Source organism: Monodelphis domestica, chromosome 7, assembly GCF_027887165.1.
Source record: "Monodelphis domestica isolate mMonDom1 chromosome 7, mMonDom1.pri, whole genome shotgun sequence".
Taxonomy (NCBI): domain Eukaryota; kingdom Metazoa; phylum Chordata; class Mammalia; order Didelphimorphia; family Didelphidae; genus Monodelphis; species Monodelphis domestica.
This window is the reverse complement of record NC_077233.1, coordinates 285,796,091-285,812,508: the sequence shown is the minus strand read 5'-3', so window position 1 is coordinate 285,812,508 and position 16,418 is coordinate 285,796,091. Positions and strand designations below refer to the sequence as shown.

The 16,418-nt window shown below is 41.1% G+C and overlaps 1 protein-coding gene across 2 annotated transcripts in view; it reads right to left on the bottom strand.

The window, feature by feature from the left end:
* Positions 1 to 15,530, bottom strand: part of TNFAIP8 (TNF alpha induced protein 8) — a 138,021-nt gene extending 122,491 nt beyond the window's left edge. The window contains exon 1 of one of the 2 annotated variants that reach the window (XM_056803949.1): positions 15,333 to 15,530. In XM_056803949.1, coding sequence (XP_056659927.1) covers positions 15,333 to 15,417 — 85 coding nt within the window. In that variant the 5' untranslated portion in view covers positions 15,418 to 15,530. The other variant, XM_007497838.3, reaches the window with a different exon arrangement.
* Positions 15,531 to 16,418: the final 888 nt, after the last annotated feature.

The window sequence follows — 16,418 nt, the reverse complement described above, 5'->3', positions numbered from 1 at the left end:
AGCAATTGAATATGGCGCTCCATTGCAAACGTATACTGTCCTACTCAGATCACACTGCTGGCTTTTGAAAGGCAACATTGGCAGAGTATAAGGTCAAGAAGGCTCTCCTATGCTAGAAAGATTAGCATTGTGGTTGTCTGACCACCACCAACTGGAATTTAGAAAGTCGTTGTTTTCAACATAAAAGAAGGCCACCATGACTATAACAGCTAGACTTAATAAAGTGATGGCAAAGATACTAGAGTAGTTTACCATTTCCTTCTCCATTGGGCAAAATTCGTTTTCTAAATATGTGCCTCTCTTTACCTGACAAATTAAGAAGCAGCTATTTGGCCACAGCAACAGATGAAAACATATTAAGATATGGAAAGCATTCATGGAATAAAAGACCATAGCAGTAAACCACAGAATCTCAGAGTGAAGAGACCCCAGAAGCCATCCCGTTCAACCCACTCCTGAAAAAGCATCCCTTTTCCTCCCTTGGTAAAGATCCAACAGGTTTGTGTGTGTGTGAAAACCTCCCGTGAAGGGGAACCCACCACTTCCTGACAGCTTCAACAGTTAAGATTTTCCCACCAGCCAGCCTAAGTAGACTTCAGTTAAGGGAGCAAGCAGTTTCCCATGGCTCCAGGTTCATCCTTCTTCTGTCCCAGACCTTCAAAGACTTCAAGACAACGATAATGTCCCCCAACTCCCACCCAAGAGAGGTAAACCAGATGAATCTTCATTAAGGAAAGATTCCAAACCTTTCACTAACCTGATCAAAATCCTTCTCTAAAAATAGAGGCCAGAACTGAATAGAATAATATTCTAGACAGTCAACTAAGGTGAAATGTAGAAGGATTTGTAGAGTTAAAAAAAAAAGTCTACTCATTTGATGTGTTTTTTTTTTTCTAGCAAGGATAAAGCATTGGTTCAGCTGATCATAGCCACCTTTCTTTGCATATGATGGCATGCTAGGGGAGAAGATTGTGCCAAGCCTGAGAAGACCCTGATTCCTCCTACGCTGGGCTTTTGTACATAAATGACCAAGAAGCCTTAGTGGTTTAAGCCTTAGTCCTCAGAACTAAACGAGTCAATGTCTGTTTTAGGGAAAAACTAAACTAGTCCACAGAGCAGGGATATTAGTAGATGTTTCTACCACCCAGAGTTGGAAATAGAATCTCCTCAGTACCAGGACAACGGTACAATTATATCACGAAGAAATAAGAATTTATAGAATGAAAGAGCAGCATCAAAATTCTGTAGTAAAACTATAACAGAAAGGCAAAGTTCTTTGAAAGTTTCGTTCAATTTTAGTAAACGTTAGGTAAAATTTAGCAATCTTTAGAGTAAAAGTAATAAACTTTTTTCTTAGTAAAAAGAAATTTCTACTAAATATCATTTTCTTCAAGAATTACTTCATGTTCCCAAATGTATCAAGAACACTAGACTTAAAAAGAAAGTCTTCTGATTTCAACTTACAGAACTCCTACTAAACTTACAGTTTCTGTTTACATCAATACCTCACCCTTTCATTAAAAAATAAAAAGACATTGCCAAAAAGTATTTTGTCCTTTATCACTGCAAGGTTTTAAGGTTTGTCAATGGCAGTGATGGCAAACCTTTTAGAGATGGAATGCTGGACCCTGCCCCCACACCTCACTCCAAAGACCAAGTGCCATGGTCACCCTCTCTCAGAGACTGTGTGTCATGCCCCACCTCATTACCTGACATAGGGGAGGGAGAAAGCACTCCCATTGGACTGCTGGGCAAAGGGGTGGATGAAGTAAGGAATATCCTCAGCAAGTGTAGAGAGGGGGAGGAGAATGGTCAGAGTGTTCCACTCCCCTCCAGCTCTGCCACCTGTAAACCCCTTACCCCCTGTGAGTTCCCATTGGGCTGCTGGCCAGAGGGGCAGAGATGTAAAAAGAAAATGTCATCAGGTGCTGTGGAGAGGAGGAAGGGAGCAGCTCCACACAAGACCCTCTGCCTTTCTAGTAACAAACTGGGGGGGTGGAGGGGCAGAGGTTGTGTGCCCACACAGAGCACTCTGCATGCCATATTTGGCACCTGTGCCATAGGTTTGCCATCACTGGTCCATGGCCTAAGGGCCAATTTCCCATACTAGTGGGGGAAATTGCATTATCTGAAGTAATGAGGGCTCTTTCACCCACCACCTGAGTAGTTCTATATGGTCTTGGCCTAAGCAACATTCATATTGGATATTTCTTTTCTACTACTCCAAATAGTATAATGAGGTAAAATTAGGATAAAATAAATATCAAGAGCAGCTTTAAAAGGAGAAGAATTTTACAATAGGGCCACCTAAGCATGAAAAAGGTGGGACACAATCTTACCACTTTGCTTCTGCCAGTATTCACTGTTTTTCCCGGTCAATGCATATCCCCCAGTGACTAGATTTCCCCCAGTTCTAATTTGTCCTGCCTTCTGTAATTCTGCAGCACAGATGGCTGTAGAGGTAGAAATGGTAAACTTCAAGCTATAGTATTTAATAAATTCTCTTGGGTAACACAGATAAAAAAGGCTTAGGGCAAGATTTTTTGTTGTTGTTCAGCCATTTGATTCAGTCATGTCTGACTCTTTATGACCTTGTGGATCATTACTGTTCATGAGGCTTTCTTGGCTTTCACTGTAGTGGCTTGCCATTTTCATAGGGCAAGATTAGTAGTACTTTGGGGGGGCAGCTGGGTAGCTTAGTGGATTGAGAGCCAGGCATAAAGATGGGAGGTCCTGGGTTCAAATCTGACCTCAGACACTTCCTAGCTGTGTGACCCTGGGCAAGTCACTTAATCCCCATTGCCTAGTCCTTACCACTCTTCTGTCTTGGAAGCAATACATAGTATTGATTCTAAGATGGAAAGTAAGAGTTTAAAAAAAACTTTTAAAAATAAAATGCTATGTTCCCCATGACCTCTATTTACCTGGTGAATTAAGAATCAGCTAGCATATGTGTTCACATGTTCATATATACACACATCATATTGTTACCCCCCCCCCCCCAAAAAAAAAAAGCCAAATGATGTTATGGTGGAAAGAGCCCTTTATTTAGAAAACTTGTGTTCATATCTAGACCTGCTATGTTGTTTAGACGTTTTTCACTTCTGTCTGACTCTTCATGACCCCCTTTTGGGGATTTTTTGGTACAGACATTGGAGTGAATTATGTGCCATTTTCTTCTCTAGCTAATTCTCCAGATGAGGAAATTGAGGCGAGCAGTGTTAAGCCCAGAGTCACATAGCTAGTAAATCTCTGAGGCTGGTCATTGTGTTGCTGAGAGTAGTTAAATCTTTCTGCACAATATCGCTGTTGCTGTGCACAATGTTCTCCAGGTTCTGCTTATTTCACTCTGCATCAGTTCCTGCAGATCTTTGCAGCTTTTTCTGAAATCATCCTGCTTATAATTTCTTAGAGCACAATAGTATTCCATTACCAACAAATACCACAATTTGTTCAGCCAGTCCCCTACTGATCGATATTCCCTTCCCTTTGCCACCACAAAGAGCTGCTATAACTATTTTTGTACGAGTAGGTTCTTTCCCCTTTTTATGATCTCTTTAGAATACAGACTAGAAAATAGAATAGTGGTATTACAGGATCAAAGGGTATACACAATTTTATGGCTCTTTGGGCATAGTTCCAAATTGCCTTCCAGAATGGTTGGATCAGTTCACAAAGCCACCAACATAAATTAGTGCTCCAATTTTGCCACATTCCTTCCAATATTTACCACTTTCCTTTGCTGCCATATTGGCCAATCTGATAGGTGTGAAGTGATAGCTCAGCATTGTTTTAATTTTCAGTTCTCTTAATGAGTGATTTAGAACATTTTTTCAAATGATTATTGATAGCTTTGATTTTTTCATGAAAAAATTGCTAGTTTATAACCTTTGACCATTTGTTGATTGGAAATGACTTGCATTCTTATAAATTTGACTGAGTTCTTTATATATAGATTTAAGGAATTAAACCTTTATCAGGGAAATTTGTTCTAAAATTTTCCCCATTCGCTGTCTCCCTTCTAATCTTGGTTACACTGGTTTTGTTTGTAAAAAAAACTTTTTAACTTTATATAATGTAAAATGAATAATTTTGATTATATTTTCGTTCTCTATCTCTTGTTTGGTCATTAATTCTTCCTTTCTCCATGGATGTGCCAGGCAAACTATTGTATGTTCCCCTAATTTATTTATGGTATCTTCCTGACTTTAGGTCCCCCAAGTCCAAACTATCCACTACACATGCCAACACCTTGCGTTTATATTCACAATTTGTTGTTGTTCTTTTTGCATTTCTTTGTATCATAGAGCTCAGCAACCTGCTTGGCACCATGCTACTTTTTTAAACCTGGGGTATGTACATTTTTATCCATAATTTTATAAAAATTAAATGTAGGGTTTCCTTTATAATTCTGTGTTTTGAAAAAGTTGAGATCCTTCTACCCAGGGCAAAGCTTCTGATGTGAGACTGTCCCAACTAAACATTGAGACCAGAGGTGATCTTTCTAAAAATGCAGGCAAATATTTTAACACAAACAGAAGGCTTAATATTAAAGTTATAAAATTAGTTCCATTTTATAAATCAGATTATTCCCCTCTTGTTTTTTAAAAGATTTATTATTAGAAAGATAGAGAGAGAGAAAGAGAGAGACAGAGAGAGAGAGAGAGGGAGAGAGAGAGAGAGGGAGGGAGGGAGGAGGGAGGGAGGGAGAGAGAGAAAGAGACAGAGAGAGAGGGAGAGACAGAGAGAGAGAGGGAGAGAGGGAGGGAGGGAGAGAGAGACAGAGACAGAGACAGAGAAAGAGAGAGAGAGAGAGAGAGAGAGAGAGAGAGAGAGAGAGAGAGAGAGAGAGAGAGAGAGAGAGAGAGAGAGAGAGATAAGCTTCATAGGTAGTATACATGCTTAATTGGGAAACTCCCTGTTTGTACACAGTTTCTTTACCTGGCATAAACTGCAGACATGTCTTCTAGGAAAGGCAATCAATCATTTACTGCCATAAAAAGAAGGAAGCCAAGTGACCAGATATGGATGTAGGGAGACCATCACTTATTTACCTGCGGCAGAAGATACACACTTGAGTTCACTTCCTTCTAAAATATGAGTCATAATGAGTCACTACGGCCCAAGGAATCCTTCTAGCTAGTTCTCTACCATGAGTACAGATCTCACTTTTAAGAAATGATGAACCAAATACCTGCCATAACAGAGGAAGTTTTCTGATGAAAAAAAAAAGTTGTGCAATGACCCTTACCTGTGAGTACTGCCCAAGGCTCTGTCCTGGGTCCGCTTCACTTCTCTCTCTATTCTTCCGGTAACTTCATGAGTTCCCATGATTTTTAAACTACTATCTCTATGCTGAGAAAGCCCACCTGAACTTGAGTCTTTCATCAACAATGAATTGTCGACTTGGACATTTCAACTTGGATGTCCTGGAAACATTGTTAACTGACCATGTCTAAAACTGAAGCCATTGACTTCTCCCCACACCTTCTTTCCCTATTTTGGTTGAAAACACCACCATCCTTCCAGTTTTCCTAGTTTGTAACCTGGGCATTATTCCCAGCTTCCCACTCTCCATTACCCCACATATCCAAATCAATGACCAAATGTTGACATTTTTTTTAAACCCTCACCTTCCATCTTGGAGTCAATACTGTGTATTGGTTCCAAGGCAGAAGAGTGGTAAGGGCTAGGCCATGGGGGTCAAGTGACTTGCCCAGGGTCACACAGCTGGGAAGTGGCTGAGGTCAGATTTGAACCTAGGACTTCCCGTCCCTAGGCCTGGCTCTCCACCCACTGAGCTACCCAGCTGCCCCAAAAATGTTGACATTTTTACTTCCATAACTGCTTGTATCCAACTCACAAAGTTATCACATGAGTTTAGGTCCAAATCACCTTAGACCTCAATGATACAGTGTCTCCTAAAGAGGCTCCTTGCACAATCTCACGGGAATTTAGCTAGGCTTGTCCCATTATGTGCCACTGAGTTTCTTTACTCCAAGAGTAGACTTTATGTTTATCCTGTTAAATATCCTGTTTTAAGATTTAACCCAATAGTACAGCCAACCCAAGCTTTTATGGAGCTTAAATGATGCCCATCTTTGTGGTTGATGACCATGCAGTGGTGTGCTCTTTTACAACTTTGCCTTTAAAAATATATGTACAAAACCTTGTAAATGTAATCCGCACATGACCATTTTCTCCATCACTTTCTTAAGTCTAGACAATCCACAAAACCATAGAACCACCCTCGATTTGTAGCACTTGCCAATTTATGGGAATAAATGCTGACAACTAAAGGTCCCAGCTGGCTCCAGTCCATCCTATGCCTTTATCCAAGCCACGGAGGACACTGATGGTAGCAGAGGGTACTGCTCTCTCTGTAGACTGTATCAGCAAATACAACAGAAAGATCTCTCTTTAGAAGGGCCCCGCGTTCACCTCTTTCAAAGCTTATCATACCAGCAGCCTGGCTAAAGCAAGCCAAACAGTCTTGACTAGGATGGGCTGCAAGTCTTTTTTACTCTCCTTGTCACGGGAGATGCTAAGCAACGATACTTTAGTAGAAATTCTGATCTCTATTCTATGTCCCTCTCAAGCCCTCCCTAACTATTTTGGTATAGTAACAATATCTTTTTCCCCCTACATTTCCTTCTAGGTCACAAGGAAGGAAAGTCAGTAGATGCTGGGAAATCCCGGGGCTGCCACCTCTTCCTAGTGCCACCTCACTCTCAACTGTGGCTCTCCACTGGGAAACTTATCAGCAGGGAGTGTATTGAGAGCCATTTGGTGTCGAGGGCAGAAGCCCCCTAGAAAGGAAAGCCACAACTCATTCCAGCCTCAATATATTTTAGTAGACGTTTGTTTCCCTTCGGATCTTCAAGACTCCACTTTGGGGGGAAATAAATCGCCAGACAGCAAAGCAATTTGGTGAAGAGAAGAGAGAAGAGCCGGGCTTTTCAGAAGCAGCGCATCATCCAGGCGGAACGGTGAGGCAATACTAGGATGCACAGCAGGCTCTCAGCTCTGGAAAGGCCAGGAACATCCAGCCCAACAGAACCAAGACTGACTGCAGTGTTCCTCCTTATTGGTTATCTTTAGTAAATATCCGTCTCATATTCTTTAGAAACAACGACGTTGTTTTTGTCTTTCTCAGCCAAGGCGACTTACCCAGAGTGAGTTCGATCTACTCACTGAATCTAACTAAAGCAGAAAAGACTTGAAATGTTATCTGTTCCATCACTCTGCCAGTGTCTTGCATAGTCTTAATCCTCAAAGGAGGAAGATACAAGTACAGCTAGATGGTACAATGGATAAATCCTAGGACCTGAAAGCAGGAGTATCTGAGTTCAAAACCCACATCAGACACTTATCGGGGTGAGACCCTCGGCATGTCACTTGACTGCCTCAGTGTCTTTATCAGTAAAATTGGGCTAATTTTGTTGTTCAGTCATATATGATTCTTTGTGATCCTATTTGGGGTTTTCTTGGCAAAGATATTTAGTTTGCCATTTCCTTCTCCAACTCATTTTCCAGGTGAGGAAACTGAGGCAAACAGGGTTAAGTGACTTGCCCAGGGTCACACAGTAGAAAATGAGACCCTGTTTGAACTCAGGAAAATAAGATCTTTTCTCACTCTATCTGCTTTGACATCTAGTTCCCCCACAATTGGGCTAATAATATCACTTAACTCCCAAGGGTTTTTGTGAGGATCAAATGAGAGAATAGTTATAAAGTATTTTGCAAACCTTCAAGTGCTTAATAAATGATAGCTATTATTATTATTACCAAGAGGGAAACAATATCTATTTACAATGAATTTGCCTATGCTTTGCTTTAAATCCATTTCCTTTTATCCTAACTTATTTTAAAGATGGTAAGCTGATTAAGTATAGCAATGCCATGCCATACATTTAAACAGTCAATAAGCATTTATTAAGTACCTACTATGTCCTCTGCTAATTGCTGGAGCCACAAAGAAAGGCAACAGACAATCTTTCTCTAGGTGCTCAAAATCTAATGTAACTCTATATGGACAAAATACATATAAGATCAATAGGAAATAATCGAGAAAAGAAAAGACACTTAAGACTCTCAGGATCTTATCCATGTTTCTTTTTTTTGTGACATTGCAATTGACACTCAGAATCAATCAGTTTCAGTAATAGTGGGGGAAAGGAATTATATGTTAGATGTGTAGTCAAGATAGACCTGAATTCAAATCCTGTTTTAGGTGTTTGCTAACTGTGTGACTCTAAACAAGTCAATTAATCTTTCTAAGCATCAGTTTTCTCATCTGGAAAATGGGGCTGATGATAAGAGGTAGCACCTACCTCTTAAAGAGCTGTGTAGCTCAAAGGAGGTAAAAAATTCAAAGAGTTTGGCAAATGCTAAAATAATATAACTTATTAGATAAATTCTAGTTAGGATTATGATAATCTCACAAAACTATCCATATCATTTTGGAACTTTCTTATACATGGAAGATCTTTCTTATACAATGTGTCTCAAAATCCTTAACGCAGTTTTAAGAACCTAAAAGTTCTTCAGCTCACTCTCTCTTCCAGTCATCGAAATCTAGTGGCAAGACAAAAATGAGGACAACTCGAGATGACTCAGGATGACTGCCTCAGATGCTCTAAGAGTATCAGAGTCCCTGCTTCAGCTACCTTCCTTGACCTGGATGACTCTCAATCCCTTTGACAAACTAAATAGCATCAGCACCCTCCACCCTTCCTCCCCCACCTTCGACTGCTTTGTCAAAGACCAATAGGCCAACTGTGATCTGACCAGGGCAGAGTACAGAGATATAACTGGTTCTCCTCATTGGGAACACTTTCACAACGATTGCATTCTAAGACTGCAGCAGGACCTTTGGCAGCTACCCTGCTGACTCACTGAGAGTCTACTAAAACCCCTCCTTTGTTTTCAAAGTAGTGATAGGTAGCCACTTCTCCTTATCTGGAATTTATGTAGCTGATGGTCATATGAAACATTTATAATAGCTACCTTTTATACAGTTCTTACTAGATGCTAAGCATTGTACTAAACGCATGACAATTATTTCATTAGATCTTTAGAGTAATACCCCTAAAATAGGTAAAAAAATTCTTTCCATTTAACAGCTGAGGACACCGAGTCAAAGAGAGGATGTGACTTGCCCAGAATGAAACAGCTAGTAAGTATCTAAAGGCCAAATTTGAACTCAGGTCTTCCTGACTCCAGAACCAACATTCGATCTACTATACCACTTAGTTGCCCATGAAATACCATCTTTCTTCCAGTATGTTGAACCAGTTAAGATTACTTGATACTCCAGTTCTATTTGATAACTATCCTATCAAGGGCAGTTAGGTGGCAAAGTGGAGAGTAAACAGGTCCGAGTCAAATTCAGCCTCAGATACTTTCTGTGTATGATCTGGGTAAGTCACTTAAATATCTCTTTACCTCGGTTTCCTCATCTGTAAAATAAACCAGAGAAGAAAATGGCTAAGCATTCCAGTTTCTTTGCCAAGAAAAGTCCAAATGGGATCACAAAGCCAGAAAGCATTGAACAACAACATTTTTTTTCAAAACTGCATCATCCTCAAACTTGGAAAGTGTGACCCCCAATACAAGTCACTGAGAAGAATATTAAGCAATACAGAATAAAGTTACCAGTAAGGTTATATGTCATAAAGAATGTGTAAGGTCAATTTTGCATTTAAATGTAGCATTACCTCTGTAGAGAGTAAGTTGTGTTAAGAAATACTACAGGAATGAAAACCTTCTCTACCGACATCTTCACCTGACCTTGAAGGTAAATAACATTTAATAAGCAAGTTTATTTCTTTATATTTTTTCTTATTATCTACAAATATTTTTATAAAGTACATTTTTGTATTTAAAAGCATATAAAAGAAAAAATGTGTGTGGTTTTTGGGGGCTGGAATGGATTCATTACAATTTCATTCATTTAAAAGGGGAAACTCGATTTGACACACGAATAAATGGAGTTACAAGCTTGGCCATGGAACTAATTAAACTCGTGTGTCAAGGTACTACTGTAGTTAAGAGTCTGAAATGACATTTGAACTCAAGTCCTTCTGGCTCTACTTTGGTTCCTTGTGCCATTTCAAATGACAAAAACATCAACCAACCATTAATTTTATGACTACCCACTTTATATATTACTAACAAACCTAAAAGCAGCCTATAGATTCATAAGATTTAAACAATTGGAGGATTTTCTCCCTGAAAAACAATAACTGGACACAATGATTCCTATTTGCACCTTTTCATCCAATTTTGTCTAACAGATAATAATTGCCTGCTTTAAAATAGAATCAGGTCCTTGTCAACAGCTTCTATTCTAGTTTTTCCAATGTCATATCAGTGCCCACAATTTAGGCCACAGTATTTAGAACTACTGGAAAATGATCTTCCCAATGTTTTGAATATAGTAGATATTCAATAAATATTTGTTGAATCAACTAGGAAAGGAGTAAGGAGGTAAGGAGAGATGTTCCAGGTACTTTGGGGTGATTAGTTCTGCAATTCAACAATGGCCCAAAAAGTAAATAAGAAAGAGGTAATGAAAGTGAATAAAATATTAGAGTTAATAGATATCTGGAAAAAACTGAACAGGGATAAAAAAGGAATATAGATTCTTTTCAATAGTACATGGTACATATACAAAGATGAACCATGTACTAAGGCACAGAAACATTGCAAAGAAATACAGAAAAACAGAAATAATAAATGCAATTTTTTCAGATCATAATGTGACAAAAATTATAATTAATAAGGGTACACAGAGAGGCAAATTTAAAATTAATTGGAAACTAAATAATCTATTTCTTCAAAACTGGTGGGTCAAAAAACAAATCACAGAAACAATTACTGATTTCATTGAAGACGATGACAATGAGGATACAACATATCAAATCTATGAGATGCAGCCAAAGCAATACTCAAGGGAAAATTTATATCACTGAGTGCCTATATCAACAAATTAGAGAGGGAGCAGATCATTGAATTGGGCTTACAACTTAAAAAATTAGAAAGAGAACAAATTAAAAATCCCTAGATAAAAACTAATTTGGAAATCCTAAAAATTGAAGAAATTGATAAAATAGAAAGTAAATGAACTATTAACTAATAAATAAGACTGGAAGCTGGTACTTTGAAAAAAAATAAAATAAAGTACTGGTAAATCTAATCAAAAGAAGAAAGAAGAGAATCAAATTAGCAGAATCAAAAATGAAAAGGGCAATCTCAGCTCTAATGAAGAGAAAATTAAGACAATTATTAGGAACTACTTTGCCCAATTATATGGCAATAAATATGACAATCTAGGAGAAATGGGCAAATATTTTCAGAAATATAAAATGCCTAGATTAACGAAAGAGGAAATAGAATACTTAAGTAATCTCACCTCAGGAAAAAATAAAAGTTGAACAGGCCATCAAGGAACTCCCTAAGAAAAAATCTCCAGGGCCAAATGGATCCACAAGTGAATTCTATCAAACATTTAAAGAACAACTAATCCCAATGTCACACCAACTATTTAACAAAATAAGCAAAGGAGTCTTACCAAATTCTTTTTATGCCACAAATATGGTATTGATTCCCCAGCCAGGAAAACCAAAAAACAAAGAAAGAAAACTATAGACCAATCTCATTAATGAACATAATTGCAAAAATCTTAAATAAAACACTAGCAAAGAGACTGCAGCAAATCTTTACAAGGATTATTCACTATGAACAGGTGGGATTTATGTCCGGAATGCAAGGTGGTTTAACATTAGGAAAACCATACACATAATTGACTATATTAATAACAAAACTAACAGAAATCACATGCTTATCTCAATAGATGCAGAAAAAGCCTCTGACAAAATATAACACTCATTCCTACTGAAAGCACTAGAAATATAGGGGGAAAGGGCCTTTCCTCAAAATAATAAACACTACACATTTAAAACCATCAGCAAGTATCATCTGCAATGGGGATGAGTTCTAATAAGAACAGGTATGAATCAAGGATACAGATTATCACCACTATTATTTAATATTGTATTGGAAATGCTAGTGGTAGCAATTAGAAAAGAAAAAGAAATTGAAAGGATTAAAGTAGGTAATGAGGAAACTTAAACTGTCACTCTTTGCAGATGATATAATGGTATACTTAGAGAATCCCAGAAAAACAACTAAAATACTAGTAGAAATAATAATTTAAGTAAAGTTGCAGGATACAAAATCAACCCACATAAATCATCAGCATTTATATATATATATATATATATATATATATATATATATATACAACAAAAATTATCAGCAAGAGTTGGAAAGAGAAACTCCATTTAAAATCACCCTAGGCAATATAAAATATTTGGGAATCTATCTGCCAAGACAAACACAGGGACTATATGAACACAACTACAAAACACTTTCCACACAAATAAAACTAGATCTAAACTATTGGAAAAATATTAATTGTTCATGGGTAGGATGAGCTAACAATAAAAATGACACTTACCTGACTAATTTACTTATTCAAATAGTGCCATACCTATCAAACTGCCAAAAAACCTTTTTTATTGAATTAGAAAAAATTATAACAAAGTTCATCGGGAAGAACAAAAGATCAAGAATCTCCAGGGAAATAATGAAAAACGGGAAGAGATGAGAAAAATGTTTATACAAGAATATTCACAGCCATGTTCTTTGTGGTGGTAAAAATTGGAAAATGCGGGATTGTCCTTCGATTGGGGAGTGGCTGAACAAGTTGTGGTATATGTTGGTGATGGAATACTGTTGTGCAACAAGGGATGATCAACTTCTAGATTTCCATACAAGTTGGAAAGACCTCTGAACTGATGCGGAGTGAAATGAGCAGAACCAAGAGAATATTGTGCCCAGAAACTGAAACATTATGGGAGAATCATATGCAATCGCAATACAAGTATCCAGGACAATCCCAAGGGACTTCAGAGAAAGAACACTATCCACATGGAGAGAAAGAACTGTTGGGGTAGAAACTCAGAAGGAAAACATTTGATTTATCATTTGTTTATGTGGGCATAGATGGGGGGTTTGGGTTTTTTAAAGGTGACACAAAAATGAATAATATGGAAATAGGTAAGGAGTGATAACCCAGTGGACGTGCTTGTTGGCTCTGGGAGGGAAATCATGCCCTTCACCAAGCCAGAAAGTAAGAGTTTAAGAGGGGAGGGGGGAGAAATTGAGAGCCGCTGGCCCTAGCCTTTATCACTCACTCTTCTGCTGTGGCACTGATATCCTAAGGCTGAAAGCAAGGGTTCAAAAAGCCACTATTTAAGTAGCATCATTACAAAAAGTCATTTGCTCATTTACAAGCTAAGTGTAACGGGGCTGCTACCCCACTGCATGGAACCATGGGAGAATCAAATGAGATGTTAAAGCATGGTAGAGGAAGTAGAAGTCGGACAGAGGACTTCAATACAGCGGTTATACTCGGAAGTACCGCAGATCTGCCTTGCATCGATCATCAGCAAATTGTACGTAACTGAAAACGACTGAGAAAGCTCTCCACCAGGCTCTGTCTGCTCCACGGCCGGCAACCTGGCCGTTTTCTGCCACTTTGGGTCCAGAATGGCCCATCGGTGCAACAATCTGGTTCCCAAAGCACACACGTTAGAGCTGGGATGAGAGCCGGGCTGGAAAGCCACAGACTAGGACCACTTTCCACTCAGTGCTCCCTTTTCTTCTGGTCCGCCGGCCCAGCCCCTCGTCTTCCCCAGGCCTGCTGCACGTCGAACAGGTGTGGTTACCCACCTCTCCCATACCGGAGACCTACCCCGGGACGGTCCAGACCTGCGGCTACACCTCCCTCGCCATTTTCACCACAGCACCGTTGCCATCCCTGGATGGACGTGGGAATGGACTGCCTGGCACGTCCATGCGGCTAGCAGGAGAAAGTGACACCACAAACAGCGGTTCACGGCGAGGGGGCGGGGGGGGGGGGGGGTCTGAAGAGGACGCTAAAGAAACCCGCGAGTCCGTGCAGACGCAGTGGAGGCTGAGCGGACTTCGCCGCCACTCGAGAACGGGGAGGCTGGACCAAGTAGCTGACAACTTTCTCACAGACGTCCCAGTCTGGAGCTTTCCAAAAGGCACCGAGAAAAAGCTAACTAGAGCGGAGCGCGGAGCTCGGAAGCCGACGGGGGAGGAAAGAAAAGGAAGCCCAGCGGGCAGGGGTCCGCGAGGGGAAGAGGGCTGCTCCCTCGCTTCAGCCCTCCGGGCTTTTTCTCTCCCCGTGGCGCGGGGAAGGAAGGAAGGAGGCAGGCTCGAGTACTCACTGAAAATGAGCGGCAGTGGCGGCACAGGCACCAAGCGAACGCCTCAAGTTCCTAAAGGGAGCCGCACAGCCGGGGTCGCGAGCAGCCCAGTCTCACTTGGCCCAGAGGAGCAGCTGCGCGGGCTGGAAGGAGGCGGGGGAGGTATTTACTAGGGCCCCGGGAGGAGGAGTCTTCCTGCCCCAGACTTGGCTAGTGAGGTTATCTGGGCCGGGGCGGAGCTCTAATCCAAAAGCTGGGGAGGAGGGAGGGGCAGGGCTGAGCCGGGCCGGGGCTGGGGGGCCGAGCGGGAAGTGGGAAAGGAAAGGGGGCGGCACGTGCCTGGGGGGGCGGGGAGGAAGCTAAGCCAGCTGTGAAGGGCAGGGCACGACTGAAGGGCAGCGGAGCAGAACGCCAAGGGAACCCGTGGCTGGGCTTTTAGGATGCTTCGAATCCTGGGACCTGGAGATGAGGATTAGACCGCTGCTCCACCAAAAACTCTTCTGGCCTCCAGGATAAAAACAAAGTTCCCTTTTCCTTAGAGAGATGGCGGTCGGGGGCCGGTCTAGGAGTCCAAGGGATGGCTGTGGAGCGGGGAGTTCACCGCCACAAAGGGAAGATGGGCTTGAAACTTGCCATGCCTGGCAGGGATGGATTACTCAACGATTGTGCTCCAATCCACGGAGACTAGCACCTGGGATAGCACAAACTAGGCGGCCAATAAATGCTTGCTTCAGAGATCGCAAGTGGTAGGTAAAGGCACGGGGATCTGAGTTCTGGCTTTAGCATTGTGGTAGGACCGTCTCCTGCACCTAGAGATTCTAGGGCGAGAACCACGCACTGGCACGAACGCGCCTACCAGGGAATGGAAGAAGAAGTCGCAGGAGCCAGTGGCAGAGACCCAAGAGTTGGGATCGTTAGAGCTCGGCCCAGGTCAGCAGGACCATTCTTGTCTCGTACCTTCAGTCCCGTCATCAGAGCGGAGAAGAGAGCTTGCTTAAATAAAGGGAGAGTTAATGGGGATCCACCTACCGACTTCCTCTCTGCTTGGCGATTTCATTTTCCCTCCGGTAACCGACGAAGAAGTTCCTGATGACGCTCTCTCGTAAGTTTCCATTGGGTGGCAGGACGCAGCTACACCAATCAGAGCATCCAGTCTGTAAGGCTTTGCTCAGGAACTTTGCCTGACTGCCAGCCTTCGGCCAGATGTGGGCTTTGCACAACTGTGGAATCTTCGCTATGGAATCTCCACTGTTCAGCTCTAGGACTGGGCATTGGAAAGATGCACCAGAGAACAACTTGGCCGATTCCTAGCTAGGCAAGGTTGGCTTTCCTTACACTCAGTTCTGAATAAATAGCCTAGAAAGCCGATCTTGTGATCTTGTGCCCCATCACAGCCGCACCACCTGCCCTCCAGGGTATCCGTACACTCTCCTCTCCCAGGACCCTGGCCTCACTGAGCTCTCCTTGCCTGACTTTTTGTACCTTGGTTTACCACCAGAAAACAGGTCTATCCCCCACCCTGAGCAAATCTGCTTGAGCACCCTAATCCCCCCCCCCCCCCCCCCCCCCGTCCCTTTCTCTCTCCCTCTAAGACTTCGGGATAGTTTGCTTCCACCTACACTTAATGGATTTATAATGCCAGCAGTGCAAGCAGATGCCCGTTTGTTGTTGTTGGTTTTTGTAATACCAAGAAAGCTAATCACATTGTTCAGCTGAGTTGAAGCTATATCCTGCTTCTGGGCAGGTGCTGAAGTAGCTTATCTATGAAACACTAACATGCCCGGCACCAAATTCGAATTTCTGTTCAGGTTTCAGTTACCAGCTCTTTTTACTGTTCTATGTGCTAGCTGGGTAACAATAGTTTGCTTTGTATACATATTTGCATGTCTCTAGAGGACAGGGACTATTTCTTTTTTTTTTTTTTTGTATCCCCAGAACTTAGCACAAAGTAGACATTTAATGTATCTTAATTTATTGAGGAGCTAAAATTTATAATTTTTATCATGTTGGCAATTCTTATTAAAAATCCTCATTTTGTAGTCAAAACATGTAATAGAATAGGAATGCATGAAAAATCAAATGCCTATTACCAGGGGAATGTTTATAACCCAAGTA